This window comes from Dendrobates tinctorius, unplaced genomic scaffold, assembly GCF_039654945.1.
Source record: "Dendrobates tinctorius isolate UK_male_01 unplaced genomic scaffold, ASM3965494v1 ptg000158l, whole genome shotgun sequence".
Taxonomy (NCBI): Eukaryota; Metazoa; Chordata; class Amphibia; order Anura; family Dendrobatidae; genus Dendrobates; species Dendrobates tinctorius.
The window spans coordinates 42127943-42153747 of record NW_027361825.1 but is presented as its reverse complement, the minus strand read 5'-3'; the positions used below and the strand labels follow the sequence as shown (position 1 = coordinate 42153747).

General features: G+C 48.4%; 1 protein-coding gene across 3 annotated transcripts in view; it reads left to right on the top strand.

Annotated features, from left to right (window-relative positions):
- The window catches only part of CLASRP (CLK4 associating serine/arginine rich protein), a 105059-nt gene that overhangs the window by 64704 nt on the left and 14550 nt on the right, over positions 1-25805 (top strand). For all 3 annotated transcript variants that reach the window (XR_012220752.1, XR_012220753.1, XM_073549374.1), the window contains exons 8-14: positions 12675-12771; positions 13135-13213; positions 13427-13500; positions 14093-14134; positions 17393-17599; positions 19532-19804; positions 20804-20959. Coding sequence is in view for 1 of the 3 variants with exons in the window: in XM_073549374.1 (XP_073405475.1) it covers positions 12675-12771; positions 13135-13213; positions 13427-13500; positions 14093-14134; positions 17393-17599; positions 19532-19804; positions 20804-20959 (928 nt within the window). In the remaining 2 variants the exon portion in view is untranslated. The remainder of the gene's footprint in view (positions 1-12674; positions 12772-13134; positions 13214-13426; positions 13501-14092; positions 14135-17392; positions 17600-19531; positions 19805-20803; positions 20960-25805) is intronic.

Below are 25805 nucleotides of genomic sequence, written 5' to 3'. Positions count from 1 at the left end.
GGTGTATGCTGCTGCCACTAGGAGGCTGACACTATGCACAAAAAAAGGTTAGCTCCTCCTCCGCAGTGTACACCCCACCGACCGGCAGGGAATTCCTCAGTTTAGCTTAGTGTCAGTAGGAGGTGGACACGGGTCTTTCATTAGACCCATATCTACCTCGATGTGCGTCGTTCCTTTTCATGTTTCTCCGGAGGGATACAGGGTGAATAGTCACCTCTGTAGTCCCACGAAGAGGCTGCGAGTACGGCGCGTACTGCCGCCCCGTATCCTCGTAGCTCTCTGCACCAGGACCAGCAGCCTTCCGGTCGGATGTCAACATGTATACGTGTCGGCTTTTCTGAGAGTCCTGGTCGTCCGTCTCCCACCCACTCGCCTGCCAGAGCCTGTCGGTCGGATGAGACGCAGACAAGCTTCAATCAGAAGGTACTTTTATTTTCAGGGTTCGGGCCCGGGACAGGGTGAGTATTAGATCCCCACTCGTCTCTGGACTTGGTCAGGAGAGATTCCCTTGGAGCTAGGATGCGGTAGCACTGCGGGTCTCCGTGGCCGTCCCGCGCCTCCAGGCAGCCTTTTTTGTGGTCAGCCGCTGCCCCTATCCCGGACAGGGGTCTTTTCCCCGGCAGCGCTCATGTTGCGGTTCCTCCGCGCTGCCCCTGTGCTGACAGGCGGCCGCCGCGATTAATTTAGGCCCCGGCTTCAGTTCGGGCCTACTCCTGTATCGCGGCCACGCCCCCCGCCCCTTTCTACTAAGCGGGCTTCTCTCCCGCCCGTTCCAGGCCCTCCCACCGGTCTTCTCAGCCTGTTCCTGGCCAGGGGCGGTGCCGGATACAGCAGGCGGTTAGCACCGCCCTCCTTCCCCTGGGAGCGCGTTTTTCCCTGATTCCTATCAGGCGGTCGCCATCTTGCAGCCGCACAGCCGGACGCCCCTGTCAGCAGGATATCGCTCTGACCTGCAGCTGCAGAGAGGTGGATACCTTCTTCTTTGGGGTCACCGGACCGTGAGTTGCTCTGCATGTGCAGGCTGACACCCTTCTGCACCGTGTCCCCCAACCTTCCGGCACTACCTCAGGTTTCACTATGTCTAACTCCAAATCTGACCGTAACCGCCCTGCGGCTCCCTCCTGTACTCTCGTCAAGTTCTTTGCATGCTCTTCTTGCAATCGCAAACTTCCCTCAGGTCAGTCCACTTCCCTCTGCCTGGACTGTAGCAATCCTATTCAACCTGACGCCGCCCAGGAGCCATCTAGGGCCCCAGGCGAGAGTGAACCCCCCCATGCCTGGCTGGGCCTCGTCTCTATCACAGTCAGTGGCAGACCTCACCAGGGTGTCTCAGTCCCTAGTAGCCGTCCTGGATAAGTTGCCCCTGGACACCTCTACAGGGTCCAGCAGGCCTCAAGAGGTTCCGTCTGAGTCAGCCAGCGTTAGATGCAAAAGACCCTGGCAGGATCTCCAGCCAGAATCCTCTCCTCGCCCCATGTCACCACATAGTCCTCGGCAGCCTCCCTCCCGGGCCTCCTCTCCCGAGTCAGGTGAAGCGCTCTCGGACAGGTCATCTGAGGGGATCTTAGAGCTGGATTCGGACCAGGATGCGAACATGAGGGTTACTGTGCAGAACCTCATTGCAGCGATCCATCAGACCTTCGACATTGCTGACCCCCCTGCGAAATCCTCAGATCAGGAGGTTTCGTTCAGACGGGAGGAAACACCCTCCAGGGTATTCTCTTTACATTCCGAGTTTGGAAAGATTTTTACCAGGGAAAGAGGGGATCCGACCAGACGCTTTCAACGAGGGAAGCGTCTCGGCGTTCTGTACCCGTTTGCTAAAGAGCTCACGGACAACTGGTCTGCCTCTCCCTCGGTCGATCCGCCCGTGTCCAGGCTTTCTAATAACACGGTTCTCCCGCTTTCAGGCGTGGCGTCTCTTAAGGATTCTAATGATAGGATCATAGAATCCCTAGCGAAGTCTGCCTTCGAAGCGGCTTCGACGGCGGTATGCCCAATTTTTGCTTCATCTTGGGCAGCAAAAGCCATAGCCACTTGGGCAGAGGATCTTCGTCAGGGCATCCTAGAGAAAGCACAACCAGATCGTTTGGCCGATCTTGCCAATCAGATTTCCCATGCAGGGGATTATCTGTTTTCTGCTTCTTTGGATGCCGGATCTTGCGCAGTTCAGGCGTCAAGTAACGTTGTGGCAATCCGACGTACAATTTGGCTCAAGGCCTGGCAGGCGGACCTGTCATCTAAAAAGTCTCTTACTTATCTGCCTTTTCATGGAGGGCGCCTCTTTGGATCCCAATTGGACCAAATTATTAAGGACGCCACCGGAGGCACGAGTTCTCTCCTGCCTCAGTCCAAGCCTCGCAGACCCCCACTGAGGCGTCAGTTTCGACCCTTTCGGGCTTACCGCCGTTTCAATACGGCGGAGACCTCCTCCAAGCAACAAAGACCGCAGGCACGCCAAGATAGGAAGAAAGTTTCCTTCAGACCCACTCCCTCCTGGCGCTCCCACTCTTCGCAGGGCAGACCATCCAGATCCGGATCTGGACGGCCCACATCAGCATGACTATCCTCTGACTCCCGAGGGTCCCTTCCAATTGGGAGGTCGACTCTTGTTCTTCAAGGACGTCTGGCTGGTCTCCGTAGAGGACGCTTGGGTCAGGGAGGTTGTATCGTCAGGATACAAGATAGTTCGTCTCTCTTCCACGGGATCGTTTCTTCGAATCCCGTCCTCCAAAAGATCCAGCTTTGATCCCGGGGTTCTTTACGGCCATCGAACCTCTCCTAAGTTCCGGGGTGATTGTGCCCGTTCCAGAATCGGAGCAGTTTACAGGGTTTTATTCAAACCTGTTTGTCGTGCCGAAAAAAGACGGGGCGGTCCGACCCATCTTGGATCTCAAGCTGCTCAACAAGAGAGTTCGTCTTCGTCAGTTCCGGATGGAGTCGGTTCGTTCGGTAATCGCTTCCATGGAGGAGCAGGAATTCATGTGTTCGATAGACATCCAAGATGCCTATCTACATGTTCCCATATTCTCCGGACATCAGAAGTTCCTGCGTTTTGCAGTTCGCCTTGCACATTACCAGTTTGTCGCACTGCCCTTCGGTCTCGCCACCGCTCCCAGAGTCTTCACGAAGATCATGGCTGCGTTGATGGCCTTGTTGAGGATCAGAGGTCTCGTTCTCTTTCCGTACCTCGACAATATTCTGATCAAAGCTCCCTCTTTCCAACAGGCACGCCTAAGTTTGACGATCGTCCTGGACACTCTTTCCGATTTCGGGTGGATCGTCAACAGGAAAAAGTCCTGTCTGGTCCCTACTCAACGTCTTGTGTTTCTGGGCCTACTGTTCGACACTCGTCGGTCAAGGGTCTTTCTCCCACAAGAGAAGATTCTCTCCCTGCAGCAGGCTGTACGATCGCTGCAGACCACACGATTTCCGTCCCTCCGAACAGCTATGAGGGTCCTGGGAAAGATGGTGGCGGCGATAGAGGCAGTTCCCTTTGCCCAATTTCACGCCAGACCTCTCCAACACGCCATTCTGTCGAGGTGGAACAGGTCGGCTCTGTCCCTGGATCGCCCTGTTCGTCTTTCATGCCGGATCAAGCGGTCACTCAACTGGTGGTTGACGTCACCTCTCATCCTCTTGGGGTGGTCTTTTCTTCCTGTTCACTGGCAGATTGTAACAACGGATGCCAGCCTCCTCGGCTGGGGTGCAGTGTTCCGCAATCACACTGTTCAGGGTCGTTGGTCGACTCAATCTGCTCTGCCGATCAACGTCCTAGAGATACGAGCAATCCATCTGGCTCTCGTCCACTGGGAGAGGCTCCTCAGGGGCCTGCCTGTCTGGGTTCAGACAGACAATGCCACAGCGGTGGCATATGTCAACCGCCAAGGAGGGACACGGAGTGTCTCAGCCCTGGCAGAAGTGTCCAAGATCCTTCAGTGGGCAGAGATTTCGGTACCGACAATCTCCGCGGTACACATTCCCGGCGTAGAAAACTGGGCCGCCGACTTTCTCAGCCGCCAGGGTCTCGCGGCAGGAGAGTGGTCCCTACATCCGGAGGTATTTCTTCAGCTCTGCAGTCATTGGGGAACCCCGGACGTAGATCTGCTAGCTTCTCGCCTCAACAGGAAGGTCTCACAGTTTGTATCCAGAGCTTGAGATCCTCTCGCAGTGGGCGTCGATGCTCTGGCCATTCCTTGGTCACAGTTCGAGCTCCCCTACCTGTTTCCTCCCCTGCCTCTTCTTCCCAAGCTGTTGAAGAAGATCAAAGCAGAAGGAATTCCAGTCATTCTCATCGCCCCGAATTGGCCCAGAAGGTCTTGGTTCGCGGACATTGTCAACCTTCTCGCGGACGCCCCCTGGAAGCTTCCAGACAGGGCAGATCTGCTGTCTCAAGGTCCGATTTGCCACCCCAATTCTCGGCCGCTCAATTTAACGGCGTGGCTGTTGAGACCGAGGTTTTGAAACAAGCAGGATTCTCCGGTCGAGTAATTCATACCATGATCCGAGCCAGGAAGCCATCATCTTCCAAAATTTACTACCGTACTTGGAAGGCCTATTTCACTTGGTGTGAGGCCAATAACATCGCGCCTATGTGCTTTTCCCTCCCTTCCGTTCTGGCGTTTCTTCAGGCAGGGCTGGATGCGGGGCTTGCTCTCAGTTCCTTGAAGGGTCAAGTTTCGGCGCTGTCCATTTTATTTCAGAAGACTTTGGCCTCCCGCTCTCAGGTCAAAACCATTCTTCAGGGCGTGGCTCACACGGCTCCTCCGTATCGAGCGCCCGTGGATCCATGGGACCTTAGTCTGGTTCTTGAGGTTCTGCTAGGTTCTCCCTTTGAACCTCTCAGAGAAGTCTCCCTTTACCTTCTCTCCTGGAAGGTAGCCTTTCTGGTGGCCATCACCTCCATCCGGCGCGTATCGGAATTGGCGGCTCTTTCTTGCCGCTCTCCTTTCCTGGTACTTCACCAGGACAAGGTAGTTCTGCGGCCTCCGCCCTCTTTTCTTCCGAAGGTGGTGTCCTCCTTTCACCTCAATGAGGATATTGTTCTGCCGTCCTTCTGTCCGAGTCCAACTCACCCTCGGGAGCGGTCCCTGAACAAGCTGGATCTGGTCAGGGCGATGAGTCTGTCTAGGACGTCTTCCTTGCGAAAGACAGACTCTCTTTTCGTCTTTCCAGATTTGGTGCGGAAAGGTCACCCAGCTTCCAAAGCTACTATTGCTCACTGGATCAGATCGGCAATTTTGGAGGCCTACCGGGTTAAGCATCGAGTGGCCCCTCCGGGGATCAGAGCGCACTCTACCTGGGCAGTGGGTGCTTCCTGGGCGGTACGCCACAGAGCCTCCGTGCTGCAGCTTTGCAAAGCTGCAACCTGGTCTTCGGTTCACACGTTTGTGAAATTCTACAGGGTCCACACCTACACTTCGGCGGACGCCAGCCTAGGTAGGATTCTGCAGGCAGCGGTGGTGAGTCCACTGGCCTGATGGAAGTTTGTTTCCCACCCCAGGGACTGCTTTGGGACGTCCCATGGTCTCTGTGTCCCCCAATAAGGCGAACGAGAAAACAGGATTTTTGGGTTGCTTACCGTAAAATCTGTTCCTCGGAGCCTTCATTGGGGGACACAGCACCCTCCCATGTTCTACAACTCCTGTTTTTACTTTGGTTGATTGGTTACAGTTGAGTTGTTTGTTCTGTTTTCAATCTATTCTGTTACTTCTCCTACTGCTTTCTCACTAACTGAGGAATTCCCTGCCGGTCGGTGGGGTGTACACTGCGGAGGAGGAGCTAACCTTTTTTTGTGCATAGTGTCAGCCTCCTAGTGGCAGCAGCATACACCCATGGTCTCTGTGTCCCCCAATGAAGGCTCCGAGAAACAGATTTTACGGTAAGCAACCCAAAAATCCTGTTTTTTCAGATTCAGCTTATCGGGAAACATGGTGCAACTTCTCACCCTGTTTTCCCACATTTATGCGGCCGAGAGAGCAGTGTGGTATCGCCCACTCTCGGACCCACTGGCAGGACTTTGTCCCCTGTCACTCCTATGGGTGTTTCAGGGCGACTTTCGGTGGCCAGTCCTTGCCTTTTCCCCTCCTCACCCCTCTACTCAGAGAGGGCTGAGAGGAAGACGGTGGTCACCTGCGGTGGCCTCACCCCTTTTCGTAAGGGGTTGACGCCATTTTCTGCACCGTCTGGAGGATCTTCATTCCCAGGACCATCTCTCCCGAGGGCTCCTGATGCGATCCTCAGTATGAAGAGGAGCTGGACTCGCATAGCGGGTAGTATTCTGCAAATCCCACCCCCCCCCGCAGCAGCGCTCCCCCGGTTACCAGTATATAGGCCCCTGCACTCTTCTTCCTCATTGGACTTAGTTTTCAAATTTCGCGCCCTTTTTTTGTTCCCTGAGTGCACGGTCTCCACCATTTTACAGGCTGCTTCTTGCCTCGGCTGTACTCCGTCTAGGTCACGCCCCCGGCATTCCTCCTATTGGCCCACTCCTCTCATCTGCCAGACACGCCCCCCGCTTGGCACTTTCAGTCCCGGCACACATCATCAGCACGTCCTTAGTGCCGGTCACGCCCTTTCAGCCAATCGCCTCACCGCTTTCACTTTCCATGGGCGTTAGGCCCATTTTCAGGCTGGACTCGCCCCCTCAGGCGTGTCAGCCTATCAGGACGCAGGTTTCACTTTCGCCCTGCCGGGCACACCCCCTTCTCTGCGCCCGGGCCGACAGGCCATTTACAGGGAGTCTCTTACAACCCTGACTGCTCTGCACGTTAGCCCTGCCCACCGCTCGCCTCAGCACGTCTCGTGGCCACAGGGAAGCACAACGTCCATCTTGACAGCCGAGCTCCTGCAGCGTCCTCAGTGATATGGCGTGCACACATCTCTGCGTTGTACAACGGGGGACACAGCTACCTGCGCGCTGCTGCATAATCGCTGGGTATCTGGTAGGCTCTGCCCTCTCCCATCCCCTGGCCACTTTACTTCTTCTTAGCTCCCCACAGCAGTATCGCCTTCATAGCATCCTGCTGCAGTTTCACACAGGCTCTACCTATGCCCAACCCCGCAAGTGCCTCTGGTTACAATCCTACGGTGATTCACTACGCTTGTGTCCGCTGTAAGAGAAAGTGGGCTTCAGGCCAGCTGTCGCCCTTCTGCCCATCCTGCAGTCCTTCCACCATGTCTTCCCCTCAGGAGAACTCTAACGCCCGGGATGAGAGCACACCTCCCCCTCCAGAGTGGACTGTTGCCATGTCTCAGTCGGTCTCAGGCGTGACTAAAATATCCCAGTCCCTGGTACAGGTCCTGGAACGTATGCCGCATCTATCTGCCGCCACCAGTGCTCAGAGCACCTCCCACGGTGATTCGCATGCACCTGACCACGACCTTCACAGGGACAGATCAGGAAGACGATCTAGGAAGCGGACTCTGTCTAGCTCCTCATCCAGTTCACCGGGTCCCTCTGCAGCATCCAGAATACCCCTCTCTACCCGTTCCCCCTCCTCGGAGGTGGACATCGGGTCGGATGTAGCTTCTCAGTCAGAGTCTGACTCGGATGTAGATCAGGCTTCTGGGACGCAGGATATGGTAGGTAGCCTTATTTCGGCCATCGTTCAAACCATCGAAATAAAAGAGGAAGATGTGGCTATTCAGGACGACTCCGTTTCATTCAAACTTGTGAAACGTCCCTACAGAACTTTTCCCAATCACAAAGAGTTTGAGGCTACTACATCTAGACACTGGGAACATCCTGGCAAACGTTTCCTGGGAAGAAAACGACTGGACATTCTATACCCATAGACTGAATGGGGAAATGGCCCGCAAGCTTGGTGTTTCTCTGGAAAGAGAGAGTATTAGAAAATTAGTGATCGAAGAAGCTTTTAAACAAAAGGAAGAACTTAAAAAAACTCTCAAGGGACGCTTTCTGTTTCTTAAAATGGATGCCTGCACACGTCACAGAGTGAACTATTTTGCCATCAATGTCCGATTTGTTTGTGACAAAAATGAAATAGTTACCAAGACATTGGCAGTAAAAGACACCAAAGCTCATCACACCAGTGAGTTTCTCCAGGTCTTGGTGGAAAAGGTTCTGCAAGACTATGAACTTAAAAAAAGAGCAAGTTCTTTCTGTTGTAACTGACAATGCTTCAAATATGATAAGTACTATTAAGCTAATGAATGAGAGTAATGATGGTGACCAGCAGCTAGAAGAACATTCTGGGTCCACAGACACAGAAATGTTTGAAATAGAGGAACACAGTATTGTAACTGAGGAGCAAACTGAAGTTGCTTCAGATGAATAGCAACATGATAGTTTAGATGATCTTGTTGAAACTGTGTCAATATGTTCTTTCATTCATCACATGCGCTGTGTTGTGCATACGCTACAGCTGGCTATAATAGACAGTCTGCAAGAAGGACATGCTGCTGCACTGATTGGCAAGGTGAGAAAATTGGCTACTGTTGCCAGAACCCCTAAAGTTGACTCAATTTTGAAGAGACGTGCTGGAAAAGGGGCAATTATTGATCAAGCCACACGATGGGGCAGTACTTAATGATTCAGCGCTTGGTTGAACTGAAAACCTTTCTTGTAGACATGGCTAACCCTCAACTGACGCTAAATGAAAGTCAGTGGAATCAGGTGACTGAGCTGGAAAAATTGCTAGAGCACCCATTTACAGTGACTAAAAAATTACAAGCAGAGGACTTAACTCCAGGTATTTTCTTAAAGGAGTGGAAGAACCTGATGTTTCGCCTGTCCCAAAGAGGAGGGTTAATTGCAAGTGGCATTGCTACATCAATGAAACGGAGAGAGGAGCTACTATTACAAAATAACATTCTTTTGGCAGCTGTTTATGTAGACCCAATGCATCGGATTCTTCTAGATGATCAACAGCTAAGTAAAGGAAAAGAAGCTCTGTTTGAAATAGCAGTAAGGATGAAAGGGTTGCAGAACAGTCAGGAGGAACAAGAAGAATTTGGTCGTCCTGCCACATCTTCACCCTCATCATCAACTGATGAAGAATTTAATTTCGAAAAATATTTGGATCACAAGGACCGTGCAAAGCGTTCCCGCATAGAAGAAGAGTCATCCCCATCAAGGAACACAGCCAGTACATTTCAGCAGAATTTTTCATGTGCACTAAAAGAAATTGAGAAATTTGACCGTTCATCAAAAATAACAGTGCAACAAGCGATTCCTCTGTATCCTGACATTGTCAGAGATGTTGCCCGAGTGGTTACTGCTTTGCCACCAACACAAGTTAGTGTAGAGAGGTTGTTCTCTGCTCTCAAAATAATTAGATCAGATTTGAGGGCATCCATGAAGGAGGATCTGACAGAGGCAATACTTTTTCTGAGGACAAATTTATAGATTTCTTCTTATTAACTGCATAAGTGTTTATTGCATATTTACTTACAGTTTAGAAAAGTTTATAAAAGTTATTTGCTATATTCTAATTGTATTCTAATAAATGTAGATTTTGCTCTAAGTGGTCTGATTACTTATATGATGGTGAGAAACTGAATAAGCACGATGTTTAATATTTTACAACAGTAAATTTGTTGTTATGAATTGGCCATTTATGAAGGAGCCGGAGCCTGATAAAATCCAGGAGTCGGAGTCGCAACTGTGGCTTACCGACTCCACAGCCCTGCTCCCATTTGGCCTGGCGTCTGCCCCCAGGGTCTTCACGAAGGTCATAGCGGCGGTCATGGCCATCCTTCGTTCCAAGGGGATTCTCATAATCCCTTATCTCGACAGTCTCCTGGTCAAGGGTCCGTCTCGCCGAGACTGCGATCAGCGCCTCCAGATCACTCTGGACACGCTGGTCCATCTCGGCTGGATAATTAACAAAGAGAAGTCGACCCTGATCCCAACTCAACTTCTCGTATTTCTGGGCATGGAATGCGACACCATTCAAGCTCGAGTTTTCTTCCCAAGGAGAAGTTCTCAAGTTCGGCAAGGGATCAAAGCCCTAAAGCGCCCAGTCCCTCTTCCTCTTCGGTTCTGCATGAGTGTATTGGGGAATATGATCGCCACCATGGAAGCAGTGCCTTATGCCCAGTTCCACTCCCGCCCTCTCCAGCTGGCCCTCCTGTCTACCTGGGACAAGAGAACAGTTTCCCTGGATCGGCCAGTGCTTCTACCTCTCAATGTGAGGCAGTCCCTCACTTGGTGAACGCTATCCGCCTCTGTCCTGCACGGGAGGTCATTTCTCCCTCTCCGATGGCAGATCATCACCACCGATGCCAGTCTTCAGGGTTGGTGAGTGGTCTTCCTCCATCTCACAGTGCAGGGTCGCTGGGGCATCCAGGAAGCCCTCCTCCCAATCAATCTCTAGGAGATCAGGGCAATCCTTCTTGCTCTCCTCCACTGGCAGTCGCTCTTCGCAGGCAAGCCGGTCTACATTCAGTCGGACAATGCCACATCCGTGGCTTACATAAACCACCAAGGCGGGACTCGCAGCAAGCAGATTATGGTAGAGGTAACAAAGATTCTGCGTTGGGCGGAAAGCCATGTCCCCGCCATATCAGCCGTTCACATTCCAGGTGGGAAGCCGATTTTCTGAGTCGTCAGGCGAGTGGTCTCTCAACCCTGCCGTCTTCAACCAAATTTGTCTGCGGTGAGGCGTTCCGGAGTTGACATAATGGCTTCTCAAACGAATCACAAGGTCCCCCCGGTGCGTAGCCAGGTCCCGGGACCCGATGGCTGGCGGTTGCGACGCACTACTGATCCCGTGGTCCCAGTTTCAGATGCCCTATCTTTTCCCGCCTTTTCCCATGATTCCAAGATTCGTGAAAAAGATAAAGGCAGAAGGGGTCCCCGTTCTGTTAATAGCTCCATACTGGCCGCGGCGGGCTTGGTATGCGGAGCCAGTGAACATGCTCTCGGACGTCCCCTGGAGGCTTCCAGTCCGTCCAGATCTTCTCACAAGGGCCCATCTTCCACTCGAATTCTCAGTCGCTGATTTTAACGGCATGGCCATTGAGGCCGCGGTCCTGAGGGACACAGTTTTTTCTCTTGAGGTCATACAAACCATGATTAGGGCAAGAAAACCGTCGTCATCACGCATCTACCACAGATGTTGGAAGGCTTTCTTCCGGTGGTGCGAGGAAAACAGTTTGTTTCCTATGACTTGTTCCCTTCCCTCCGTCCTTGGTTTTCTGCAAACAGGTCTCGACTTGGGCCTTTCCCTTATTACCCTAAAGGGTCAGGTATTCACTCTGTCCATTCTCTTCCAGAGGGATCTGGCTTCCTTTTCTCAGGTGAAGACCTTTCTTCGGGGCGTCGCTCACCTAGCGCCTCCCTACCACCCTCTGGTCGATCCGTGGGATCTCAATCTTGTCCTAGGCGCCCTACAGCGTGCGCCTTTTGAGCCAATTCCTTATATTTCCTTCTCCCTCCTTTTATGGAAAGTAGCCTTCCTGGTCGCCATCACCTCTATCAGGAGGGTCTCCGAGTTGACAGCATTGTCCTGCCGTTCTCCTTTCCTGATTCTACACCAGGATAAGGTGGTCCTCAGACCGGTTCCTCCTTTTCTGCCAAAGGTAGTTTCTGCCTTTCACATCAACGTGGACATTGTCCTTCCTTCTCTGTGTGCCTCTCCAGTTCATCCCTTGGAGAGATCCCTCCACAAGTTGGGCTTGATCAGGGCTATTCGAGTCTACCTTCCCAGGACTGCTTTTTGTCAGACCGATTCCCTGTTTGACGTCTCTGAAGGTCGTCGAAAGGGGCTCCCAGCCTCAAAATTCAGCATTGCTTGTTGTATTCGTTCAGCGGTTCTGGAAGCATACCACGTTCAGGACAAACAGCCTCCTCCAGGGGTGAGGGCTCACTCTACCAGGGGTGAGGGCTCACTTTACCTGGGCTGTGGGAGCTTCCTGGGCCATTCGTCACCAGGCTTCGGCTCTGCACGTCTGCAAGGCCGCCACTTGGTTGTCCCTTTACACTTTCGTGAGGTTTTACAAGGTGAATACTCATGCCTCTGCTGATGCAGGCCTGGGTAGGAAGATACTGCAGGCGGCAGTTTCCCACCGGCTGACCCATGTACCCTTCTCTGCATACTTTTGTCTCCCAATGAAGCGAGCAAGTAAGAGGGATTTTTGGTACTTACCGTAAAATTTCTTTCTTGGAGCCTTCATTGGGGGACACAGAACCCTTAATGTTGTACCGTGTTGACCATTGTGCTGTTGTTTTGAGTTGGTACATAGGTTGAGTTTTTATATTTGCTCCTACTACTGCTTTAGCACCAACTGAGTTGCCTTGTGCCTGTCGGTAGGTTTATACTGCTGAGGAGGAGCTAATTTTTCTTATTTGCATAGTGTAAGCCTCCTAGCGACAGCAGCAATACACCTATGGTAACCTGTATCCCCCAATGACGCAAGAAAGAGGTTTTACGGTAAGTACCAAAAATCCCTCTTTCAGGGCTTCTCAAAAACGACAGACGCAAATATATGCCTCCATATAGCTGTATTGGGAGCGCACAGTTCGGGTCAGCGGTGCAACCATAGCTCTGGTCTGAACTGTCAAGCAGCGCAGCACTCTACAGTGTACAAGGGAGCGGTGTACTGAAAATACTGCAAAAAGTGGTTTTAAAAAAAAAAAACTTAATAGCATTATGACGAGCTCAGATATTGCCTGAACCAATCACCGACTCCTAACTTACTATTTTCAGATGTGGAAGTGGATGTAGATGAGATAACGGAGGAGCAGGTTGCTGATCTGAACAAGCAGGCCACCACTTATGGAATGGCAGAGGGAGACTTTGTCAGGTACTTGAACAAGACGTGTAGTGCAACATTTGTGGCCTCCTGCTTGTGCTGCTACTGCTCTATTTGGTGTCATACATGCTGGACCCTGACAATTGTGTCTGATTGTGAAAAAAAAAAAGTACTTTTTAGAGTGCAGCCCTACGGCTGTATAAATCGGTCTGGCCGGCGGCTCTCCTGACCTCAGTGTTACAGCTGCTTATGTTTCTATGAAGCCGTCACACTGTGGTTAGGAGAGCCACGGGCGGTCCAATCTCCGTCCAATATATATGGAAAAACACCATTTTTTTTTATTAGGCAGTTTTCTGCTAAATTCATGTGCTGTTTAATATTGCTGACAGTGGCTGACATTTGTGTTTTTATTAGGATGTTACGTAAAGATAAAGAAGAGTCTGAAGCAATAAAACATGCTAAAGCTTTAGAAGAGGAGAAGGCCATGTATTCTGTAAGGATCTGCACCAAAAGACAGCTGGACGTGACATGGTTCATTGCAACAGGCTGACCTCTTCAGACAGTATCTTGCCCACATCGCCCTCTTTAAATAGGGCTTGTCCTTAGTACATTTTCCTGATTATTCCCTCCAATCCCTTTTACCTTATTGATCATTTGTCTTCGAGGGATCGTGATATTGTATAAACTGGTCTCCATGTAATTGTAGGGACGACGTTCCCGACGGCAGAGAAGAGAGTTTAGAGAAAAACGACTTAAAGGAAGAAAGATCAGTCCACCCAGGTAAAGAGAAATTGTTTCCTCCTATGAGATAATAGCAAGCCTTGGGGCTCGTGCTGACGACTGTATTATTGGTCTGAGGGCGAACCAACAAAACATCTGATCGCACTCGGACCATTGTTGTTATGGGGCCGTGCAAACGTCAGAGATTTTTTTTTTTTTTTTACTTTTTCTTGGAATGAGCTGTTCCCAAGAAAAAAAAACTCTGCATGCCCGAGTGTGACCTGATATTCCGATAGCACGTGGCCATGCAAGTCAATGAGTGGTTGTAAACCATCAGACTGCACTCGGATAACATCTGAGTACAGTCCCATTTCCACGAACCGACAGAATGGAGAAGATGGAGACTTTTTTTTTCTTCCATGTTTTCATCCAAGAGAATCTGATCACACAATGATCAAACTCTGCTCAGAGGATGATTTACCTAATCAACCCGATTTTTCTCATATCAGAAAACATACGGTCATCTGCACCTAGGCTTAAGAGCTATTTATTGGTAGGCAATAAATAGCAGACTTCATAAATGACCTTTTTTCACTTCTGTAACTTGCATCATAAAGTAAATCACTACCATTTATTTTCTTACTTTGTACAGTTATGCACGACGAGACAGTCCAACGTATGATCCTTACAGGAGGTGAGTAGGGTTGATCACAAAATGCAACTTTGCCATGTATTTTAGTTGACTTACTTTCTGTACGAACTTACGTTTAATCCAATATTTTTGTTATTTTTAGCTATCGTTTTTTTCACCTTTTAAAATTTTTTTGGGGCTCCACATTGGAGACGCTAATGCTTCTTATATTGTGTGTGCTTAAAGGGAATCTGTCACTAGGTTTTTGCTACCAGATCTGAGAACATCCTTATTACAGTGAAAAGTCACTTACTGGGCTGCTTGTTGTAGTTTTGATAAAATCATTTTTTTTTTCTTTAGTTCTGCCAGTTTTCTAAATGCTGAGCTCTGTATAACCTCGCCTACACCACTGATTGGCAGCTTTAAGTGTACACACTGCATAGGCAGAAATCTACGTCCAGGTTATACAGAGCTCATGAATATGCAGGACTACATGGCAGCAGGTTTACTAGACCTCTAGTTAAAATCACTGTTTCATCAGCAGGAGATTATATCAAACCTATAGCAAGCAGCCCAGTAAGTGACAAATTGCTGTAATCAGCGTCTTACCCTGCCCCTACATTATCCAGTCACAGATGAGATGGTAAAAACCTGATGACGGGTTCTTTAAATGCTTCTAAAATAAATAGTCCTGTATATTTGAGACCAGGAGAAGTGCATACAGGCTGCAATGTGTTCGGTTAGTATATCCTGCATTTATGGAATCTGTCTCATGATTCATGGCTGCTTCATTAGAAACGTATGTTTTACTGTAAAACACTCTGAAATGCCATATCTGAAAACATGGCCATGGACGTGGTGACTAGTAGAGGTGGGTATGTTCCTGCCAGCTACTCCCAGCCGCTCAGATTGACTGGTCTCCTGCAATATACAGTCAGGTCCATATATATTTGGAGACATTTTTCTAATTTTGGTTCTAGATATTACCACAATGAATTTTAAACAAAACAATTCGGATGCAGTTGAAGTTCAGACTTTCAGCTTTCATTTGAGGGTATCCACATTAAAATTGGATGAAGGGTTTAGGAGTTTCAGCTCCTTAACATGCGCCACCCTGTTTTTAAAGGGACCAAAAGTAATTGGACAATTGACTCCAAGGCTATTTCATGGACAGGTGTGGGCAGTCCCTTCGTTATGTCATTCTCAATTAAGCAGATAAAAGGCCTGGAATTGATTTGAGGTGTGGTGCTTGTATTTGGAAGGTTTTGCTGTGAAGGAAACATGCGGTCAAAGGTAGCTCTCCATACAGGTGAAACAAGCCATCCTTAAGCTGCAAAAACAGAAAAAACCCATCCGAGAAATTGCTACAACATTAGGAGTGGCAAAATCTACAGTTTGGTACATCCTGAGAAAGAAAGAAAAAGCACTGGTCATCAATGCAAAAGACCTGGGCGCCCACGGAAGACAACAGTGGTGGATGATCGCAGAATAGTCTCCATGGTGAAGAGAAACCCCTTCACAACAGCCAACCAAGTGAACAACACTCTCCAGGAGGTAGGCATATCAATATCCAAATCTACCATAAAGAGAAGACTGCAAGAAAGTAAATACAGAGGGTTCACTGCACGGTGCAAGCCACTCATAAGCATCAAGAATCAAAAGGCAAGACTGGACTTTGCTAAAAAAAAAAACATCTAAAAAAGCCAGCACAGTTCTGGTAGAACATTCTTTGGACAGATGAAACCAAGATCAACCTCTACCAGAATGATGGAAAGAGAAAAGTATGGCGAAGGCGTGGTACAGCTCATGATCCAAAGCATATCACATCATCTGTAAAACACGGCGGAGATGGACAATGACCCAAAACGAAAAGCCAAAGCAAAGAAGTTGAATATTCTTGAATGGCCAAGTCAGTCACCTGATCTCAACCCAATTGAGCATGCATTTCACTTGGTAAAGACTAAACTTCAGACAGAAAGGCCCACAAACAAACAGCAACTGAAAACCACCGCAGTGAAGGCCTGGCAGAGCATCAAAAAGGAGGAAACACAGCGTCTGGTGATGTCCATGAGTTCAAGACTTCAGGCAGTCATTGCCAACAAAGGGTTTTCAACCAAGTACTAGAAATGAACATTTTATTTACAATTATTTAATCTGTGCAATTACTTTTGGTCCCTTTAAAAACAGGGCGGCACATGTTAAGGAGCTGAAACTCCTGAACCCTTCATCCAATGTTAATGTGGATACCCTCAAATGAAAGCTGAAAGTATGAACTTCAACTGCATCTGAATTGTTTTGTTTAAAATTCATTGTGGTAATGTATAGAACCAAAATTAGAAAAATGTTGTCTCTGTCCAAATATATATGGACCTAACTGTATGTATTAGGTTTGAGTTGTAAAGTGACATGCGTCTTGCCATGCTGATATCTGTCACATTGCAACATTCAATCTAATGATCTCTTATAGTTAGTTGCAACAGTGGCAAATGTCTCTAGATGCGTTGGACCTGTTTGTCATAGACTTCAATGCAAATCACATGCGACTGCAACTTGTGTGATGTTGCTATTTTTATTTTTTTACAGCAAAATCGCAGTTCTGAAATAGTCATTTGACATATGCCGCTATCTATTCCCTGGTCTTAATCGTGTGACAGGTTCCATTTAAATTCTTAAGTATTCTCTGTCTGCACAACAAAGCTGAAAACTGAGCAGCAGAAAATGAGAAATGATTCTTTAAAGGGAACCAGTCACATAAATGTAGTGTGAAATGTGTTCATCATGGAATAGAAGAAGAAAATGAGCTGAGCACAATGATATATAGGATTGTTGGAAAAGGTTCACTATTTTATTAATTGAAATGCCTGAAGTTTAAAGGGAACCTGCCACATTGTACATTCGGTGCCGATCTGTGGACGGTATAGAGAAGGATCAGCCGATCTGAATGACATATAGGTTTGCTGGAAAAGATTCAGTATAACGTGTATTTTATCCATTGAAATACCTGGTGTTTGTATACATGAGTTCAGTGGGCGGGCCTACTGGTGAGTGACGGCATGCATAGACATACAGGAAAGACTGTCATTCACTGAGCAGGACCACCCACTGGACTCATACATCAACACCAGGGATTTCAGTGAATGCATTCTTTACTTAAATTGTTCCCATAAAAATGTATAATCCGTCTGATCCGCTGCTCCAACTCTATAATATCCTGCAGATCAGAGACCATGTTTACATGACAGGTTCCCTTTACATAAATTATATAGTGTTAATGTTCTCTATCGGTAGACTGTAAGATGCATCTGGTTTTATTTTCTGCAGGTCCCAGTCGGAAACTTCATCTGCTTCACGTTCCCGCTCTCCAAGCCAAGGGCGTGAGGAAGCTATTACTTTTATAACCAGCTTTGGGGGCAGTGAAGATGAATCAGCTTCTGGCGCCGCAGCTCAAGCTCCTGCGAGCAGTGGCAACAAAAGGGCCCCACATTCACAGGCCCCTGGGACTTCTTCAGGTCGTAAAGAGGCCTCCCGGTCGGTAACTTTCGATTCTCCCCAGCCGTATGTCGTATGGGTCGGAGTTTACGGGGGAGGGCGGGAGGCCCAGAGTCTTCTGCATTAGAAGGGCCGGAACTCCCCAACCGGTAATTGGAATGGGGCAGTGATGCTGTCTGTATTCGGCCCTGTTGTTTCAATCATTACTGAAATTTAAATGCTTTAACATAAGTTCTTATGAAAGTGTCATGTTAAAGAATCTACCCCGCCCCTAATTTTTTATTTTTATTTTTTTTTGTTAGGGAAGGTTGACAAGGCATCATTGTGGCTATATTTTCATATCCGTATTTTGGATGCAAATTCCAACCCACCCAATGATCTTATGACCAGAACTTGCAGCAACATAGACATTCATATGATGCTGTTAGTATGGATCATAAGACTCAAGGTCAGGCTGGCAATGTCAGTCGTAATACAGATGTAAAATACACCAACTAAATACACCAACTATACAGTCAAATTAATTTGCGCCTTAATGAACACTTCAGGCAAAACAAATGTGAATCTACGTAGTGTAGGCCTCAGAGGTGAGACTTTTTTATTTTTTTATTTTTTTTTCCTTTTAAAGGCTACATACTCCTTGGTGTTGAGATTTTCTTTTTAAATAACTTTGTACATCGTCTTCATTAAAAAAGTCATTTTTCTGCTGGTGATGTCTTTTGTCCCTTATCTAGCTCTGAAAAAATGTTGGCAATCTATCATAGCTCCTGGTTGTGACGTGCTCTCTCCAATATGTGTAAGAGAGCAGCCGGGATGGGGATGTACTTATATCTCCTGTCTGCAGGGAGGGAAACATCTATAGTAGTGTTGAATGAACGTGCTCTGATAAGGTTTTATCTGACCATGCTTGGGTGCTAAACTACTGTCTTCTGAGTGCTCGAATCTCTGCGCCTGCATGTCTCACGTCTGTTAGGTAATCCCTGCATGTGTTGCACCTGTCTAACAAATTAGCAATCTCTGGATGTGTTGCGGCTGTCGTACAGTCGCAAGACATGAACATATTTTTCGAGCATGCTCAGATAACAGCAAGACACTGTTAGCACATGAGCATGCTCTGATAACACCTTATCAGAGCATGTTCGCCCATCGCTATTCTACTGTGTTATGGAGGGCAAATAAAACAGGGTGTTGAAAAAGATAAAAGTAAATGAGGAAATATGTGCAAGATAGTTAATATTTCAGCACAGCTTCTAACGAAGACATCAGCACGCTGGATATACTCACAGATCACATCCAGCCTGTATAACTGGGAGGGACACTCGCAAGACAAAGATGACACTTTGATCATGTGGCAAACGCTATATTGGGGGTATGAAAATGAATGAATGGAGGTTGCAGACTGAAACTTTGTGCAATTTTATTAACTAAAGGTAACCAATAGCATGCATAAAAATAATTTTTCCATGTCAGAGGTGTTCATAGCCTTTAAATCTGTTCTCTATTCATAACACTGTCAGTTTTGCCTGAACTGCTCATTTCATTCGCTACTTATACACACATCATCCTGCCTAGCACTGTTTGCTAGCAGTGAAGTGTGAGGCTGGTGACGTGTCTCTAGTTCTGTGCTTTTTTTATGGACGTTTTCAGTCTTAGCGCACAAAGCACTACAATAACAAATGAAAAAAAGAAAAAAAAATGCAGATTCTCAGGAAAAGGGGAGTGAATTTTTTTTTAATTTTTTGCTTTTTTTTTTTTTTTAAACTTTTTTCATCACTTTGTTTCATTCTATTGTAAAGTAGATTTCCTTATGGTAAGTGAGGATCTTGGACGTTGCTCCTTCTGACAACTAGTGTTTGGCTACTATGATATTTTTTTTGCCCTGTTAGGAGTAGTCTCGTACGCTTGGACTGCCCTATAGCTAGTTTAGAACTTGACATTTTCCTTATTTTTTTTCCTAACATCCATATTTAGACGGAGGTCTTCGTCTTCATCTTCTTCTTCGTCTTCCACTACATCGTCAAGCTCCAGAACAACGTCCAGGTCTAGGTCTAGATCTAGGTCAAGCTCCAGATCAAGGAGAGATAACCGCAGACGTAGGTCATCGTCCCGATCCCACTCTCGTAGGTATTCTCGAAGCCCCACAAGAAGGTATTCTGGTGGAGGAGGAATAAGAGATGGCAGAAAGTATTCCAGATCGAGATCCCCAGACCGTGATCGATATTATGGGGGAAGGCGGAGGTCTCGGTAAGTTGTATATAAGGCCAAGGTAATTTTTTTTGTTTTTCTTTTTATCAAGTCTTCATGTGAAATCTGTTTTGAGACGTTTTTTAAAAAAAAAATAGGGAACATCCTATAAATGACACTTGATTTATGTCTTGTCATACGTTAAAGGGACGGGGCGTTCTCTTTGTTAAAGGATAAACCCTTTAACAAAGAGAACGCGCCCCGTCCCTTTAACGTATGACAAGACATAAATCAAGTGTCATTTATAGGTTTATCCACTACTCAGACAAACCCACCTCAATCGCTATATTCCCCTGGGTCAAAGCGTCTTTGGAGACCCGACATCTCTGGAATGGCGCTGGCCTCGGAATAGAGAACAAAGGCTGTTTTTAAGAAGGGCTTCTCTGAGCCGTGGACAACCCCATTAAATGCATGTATTTGGGGCTAAACATCACTTTTCAAATGGGTTTCATTATAAATTATGCAGTTTGAATTTTCTGGATGGTTTTCCTACATGTTCAATTTTAATGTGGTCTGTGGTTATAAAACAGCTTAGAGGAGCTCAGAAAAGACAGATCAAGAAAACAAATTAGAAATGCACCCCTGAGAATCTGCTCACTGACTGACTCTCAGATAACTGCTGACAGACTTTCAGTTGACTCTACAGTCAGAAAGACAGTGTGACAAAAGGCCATAAAAAGGGAAACTATTTAATGAAATCCAATTGAGAAAAAAATATAGTCTCCAAAGGTTAGCTTCCACTTAAATTCAGGAGCCAAGCAGCCAGGAACTCAATAGTGAAGCTTGTCCGACAAGTGCAAAGGGGGCCACACACAAACAATTCCTCTCCATGAAAAGTGAATTAATTCACATCAGTGATTTCTGCCTGTACGCTGAGGACTAGGACTTTGCATTACGTTGCTTTTAGAATTGGGATACTTCCAGCTGATGGACACTGGTTGGTTATGAGCCTTAGGACAGGTTTTCCAACGGTGTTTTTGTTTTCCCCCCTCTTCATAGAAGTCGTTCACGATCACTTGACAGATACGGCCGCGGTGGAAAGACCAGTGGGCGTTCTCAAGGCAGTAGTCAAAGTAGTAGTTCTAGAAGTCCTTCTCCAAATCGAGAAAAAGGAGGAAGGACAATTTCTCCAGCCGTGGGAGAGCGATTGAAAAGGTTAGTAATCACATGCAACTTTTACCAATTCCGAACTTGCATTAAAAGGATTATGTAATGAAAGATGACCCGCTTATTATGACAGCCAAGTATGCAGGTTCCCTGGACATGCAATTCAGAGTAAATGTAGTGTTACATGGCTTTAAAGGTGTGATCCCATCTCCAAGATCCTATCCCAATATTTAGTGGGTATAATACGATTGGCAAATCAATTAGAAATGTAGTGGTTAGCGCTGCAGTCTTGTAGCGCTTGAGTCCTGGGATCAAATCCTACCAAGGTCAACATCTGTAAGGACTTAATATGTTCTTCTCGTGTTTGCATGGGTTTCCTCCTGGTTCTCCGGTTTCCTCCCACATTCCAAAGACATACTGATAGGGAATTTAAATTGTGAGCCCCAACGGGGACAGTGATAATGTGTGGAAACTGAAAAGCGCTGCGGAATATGTAAGTACTATATTAAAAAAAGATTATTATTATTCTGATTCGCTATGTCGCTTACCTCGTGTGCAGGCATTGCAGGACCTTATGTATCATGGTTGTGACCACTGATATAATGACAGTTAGTTAGCTAGTGGCTAGTGATTGTAACCATAGATACCTAAGGCCCTGCAATTCCTTCACATGAGGTAAGGGACATAGCGAATCAGAAATACTATACTACATGTAGGTATTTGCTAATATTATTACACCTACTACATATTGGGATTGGATCCTGGAAATGGGAATACCCCTTTAATTTGCATCCCTGTGAAATCACTGCTTCTTAGTCACTTCTCTCTTGCTCATACATGGGGTCACATTAGGGCAACTATGTTAGAAGTTGTCTGCTATACTTTATCATTATTGACCTATCCTTGGGGTAGGTCATCAATCTCTGATAGGTCGGCACCCTTGCCGATCAGCCTTTCTGTGTCGGCACCAGCCGGAACTGCTCAGTTGCGGAGCTGCTCTGTCTTCTGATAGTGGCTGGGGCACTACACATCCGAATCCTATTCAAATCAATAGGAGGCGGATGTGCAGCACCCAGGCGCGGCCACTATCAGAGTACCTAAAACAGCTCCGAAAGTCAGCAGTGGTGTCCGCTAACACCAATAACTGATCAGCAGGGGTGCCGGGTGTCCGACCCCGACTGATCAGACATTGATGACATTTTCTAAGGATAGGTCATCATTGTAATGTTGTGGTCAACCTCTTGGTTTGTGTTTGTATAGATTTCTAAGATCTCAATGTCTTTTGAAATCTGTCCTGAAATAATGTTTTATTTCTCCTACGCCTCATTGGGGGACACAGAGACAGTGGGTGTTATGCTGCTGGTCACTAGGAGGACACTAAGTAAACCTGAAAAAGTTAGCTCATCCCCTGCAGTATACACCCTCTCACTGGCTGAGATTTCTCCAGTTCTTTGCTTAGTGTCTGTAGGAGGCACTTGGGTCTGGTTTCAGACCCCACCGTTTTTATTTTATTTTTGAATTTTCTGTAAATTTTTATTTTTTAATTAACGGAGTGAAGGGGGCGACGGTTCCTTTCTACGGCCCGCTCTCCCCCGAACCAACAACAGGCAAGCACGCGGAGTATACCACCCCGTACACTTTCCTGCGACGACCGGGGCTGATTCCTCTGACGATGGTTCCCTTTCGGTCTGTACTCCACGGATACGAGGGCTAGCGCAACAGGACGAAGCACAGGAGTGCATGGAGAAGGACTTGAGCAGCGCTTTTCCAATGCCTTGAATCAGCCCCATAGCTCTCCATTCCCCTACCACAGGGTGGATCGATTGAGCAATACCCCTTTAAGACCTCCTCCAGTTCTGCCACATCGCCCGGAGGATGAGACCCTGCATCTGGAAGAACGCGGACAGCGCGACCTGCCTGAGCACAGGAGTGGAGGTATGGGGTCTGGTCCTTGCACCCGGGAGAAGCACTGTCACCTCATCGCGTGACCCCCCGCCCCGCGCTCGGGTAGGCCAGAAATTTAGTCCATGACTTTTCCGGCCTACTAGGCTGCAATTTGAATGGCGCCGCCCACTAGCGCTGCCCCCTCCCCGCCCCCGGTGCCTACTACAGTTAGGCCAAAAATTTAGTCCCCTCCTCTTGGCGCCTCTTACGAGACGTGCAATTCTCGGGCGGCCTTGTCTTTTACCTCAGCGGCCGTTAACCCATTCAGGAGCGCTAGGCCTGCTCTGGACAGTCGGCTACCGGGTGACAAAACAGGGCCACCGTTTTTTCCTCCCGGGGGACACAACACTAGACCGTGGGTAAGCTGCATCTGCCCTCAGATTAAAGCTTAACCCCTTCCCGGCACATTCCCTGCAGCTGCAGATAGACTCTGCCGTTAACCCTTTCAGGAGCGCTATGCCTCAATCTAAGGAGGCTAAACGGGCGGCTAAGAAGCACACTGCGTTTTTATACCGTGTGTACCAGTTGCAAGTCTGCCTTACCCAGTGCACAGACTAATCCGTTATACACGGACTGCGACCCGGCCTGCGCTCCAACGCCCCTCACCGTGCTGCTGACGGGCCTCCTGCGTTTAGTACCCCTGAGTGGGCTGCGTCCCTGTCACGGTCGGTGATGTCTCTGACCCTGGCTATATTCTCCCTCCGAGAAGACTCTTTAAGGCCGGTTTCACATTAGCGCATTTTATGCGCACGCACGGCCGGGGGTAGCTCCGCCCCCGATCCGGCTCTCTGCCCGGCGTGCCCGCCCCTTGCCTGTAGCGCCGCCTCCTAGCGGACGGCGGCGCCTGCGATCGGCGCACCCTATCTTTAGCATAGGGTGCGCCGATCGTGCGCAGGTCGTGCGCTAGTTGCGCTTTGACCTGCGCTGCGCACTTATGACGGTGCGCCGTGCGCGCCAAAATCCGAAAAGTTGGATTTTGGCGCGCACGGCGCACCGTCAAAAGTGCGCAGCGCAGGTCAAAGCGCAACTAGCGCACGACCTGCGCACGATCGGCGCACCCTATGCTAAAGATAGGGTGCGCCGATCGCAGGCGCCGCCGTCCGCTAGGAGGCGGCGCTACAGGCAAGGGGCGGGCACGCCGGGCAGAGAGCCGGATCGGGGGCGGAGCTATCCCCGGCCGTGCGTGCGCATAAAATGCGCTAATGTGAAACCGGCCTAAGTCAGAACCACCAGCAGGGGCCATTCTCGTTCAAGGGATGGTCAGGTCTCTGGAAAGCGGACCCATGATGCATCCCCTAGTCACGTTTGCGCCTCCTGTCTCTCGCTCGCCCTTTCCTGAGGTTCACAGCGAGCACGACTGACTTCAAATCTGACTTGTCAGCTCCTCAGAATCCCCCAACTGATCAAGAGTCGCTTGATTCTCTTATAGAATCAGTCAACAGGATTCTGAAGTTGGATAAGGAAAATATTCCCGCTCTCCATCACTTGATCTCGTTTAAGAAAACCATGCATGTGCGCAGGCTATGTACCAGCCGTCCAGAAATATAGGGATCGGCCACATAAATGGTTCTCAGGGCAACAGTCTACTCAGATAATTTACGCAGCGGACTTTGTAGTAGTCGCTTCTTGTGATGCCACCAACTGCGTGGCTCAAACTGCCGCTAATGCGATCTCCATTAAAAGAACCCTATGGCTCCGCGACTGGCGTGCGGATGCCACGTCTAACAGATCATTGTTTTCTCTCCCCTTTCAAACGGGTCATCCTTTTGGAGAGAAACTGGACCAGCTCATTTCTGATACTACTGGGGGAAAAAAGTAAATTTCCTTCCTCAACACGAGGGCTGTTCTGCCGTTTCGCAACCAACAGCCGACGCGTCTTCGATCTTCTTGCCTCCTCTACCTTCTCTTCCGGATCAGGTCGGTCCCCGCCAGGAGACAGAGGCTCCCATGTCTCATACAGACCTAACCGCTCTTGGAAACCCAGGTCTAGGGCTTCTGTATCTAGGGGAGCCAGATCTCATAGATCTGCCCAATGACTTGTTGCGGTTTCAGGGGGACACCGACAAAGTTGGCGGTCGCCTACTTTCCTTCAGCCACACTTCGGCTCGCAGTCGCCCTCGACAAGTGGGTCAGGTAGCTGGTGTCCTCTGGATACAAGATAGAATTTTCTTCTCCTCCAACTCGGTGTTTCCTTTCCTATCCCCCAAGGAAAAGACAAGAGTCTTCCTTCGGGCTGTTCAGGCTCTAAGGGACGGAGTCATCATTCCGGTCCCTCATCACGAGAGGGTCAGGGGATTTTATTCAAACCTTTTTTTGTGGTTCCCAAAAAGGACGGTACGATGCGATCCATTCTGGATCTCAAACTGTTAAATCAGTTTGTCAAAGTACGGCGACTCCGAAGGGAATCCCTCCGATCAGTTGTCGCTTCCATGCGAAAAGGGAGAGTTCCCAGCATCCATTGACATCAAGGACACTTACTTTCACATTCTGGAACTGCCCGTCTCACCAGCAGTTCCTGCGTTTTTGCAATTCACGAGGAACACTTCCAGTTCGTTGCCTTGCCCGTCAGACTCGCCAACGCCCCCAGGGTCTTTCCCAAGGTCATTTTGGCTGTCATGGCCATTCTCCACTCGCGGGGAGTGGCGGTGTTGGCGTATCCGGACAACCTGCTCATCAAGGGTCCGTCCCTTCCAGCCTGAGAGGAATCCGTGGATATAACAGTAATATACTTTCTCGCCTGGGCTGGAAGATAGACTTCGAAAAGTCTTTCCCAAAAGCGGCTCAGCAGTCTTTTTTAGGAAGGATCTTGGACACTTCCTGCTGATGTCCTTTTTAGGAATGATCTTGGACACTTCCTGTGGGTTGGTCATTCTCCCTCCAGAAAGGATCCAAGCCTTACAACAGGCAGCGCAGACTCTTTAACCACCGGTTTCTCACTCCATTCATTTCA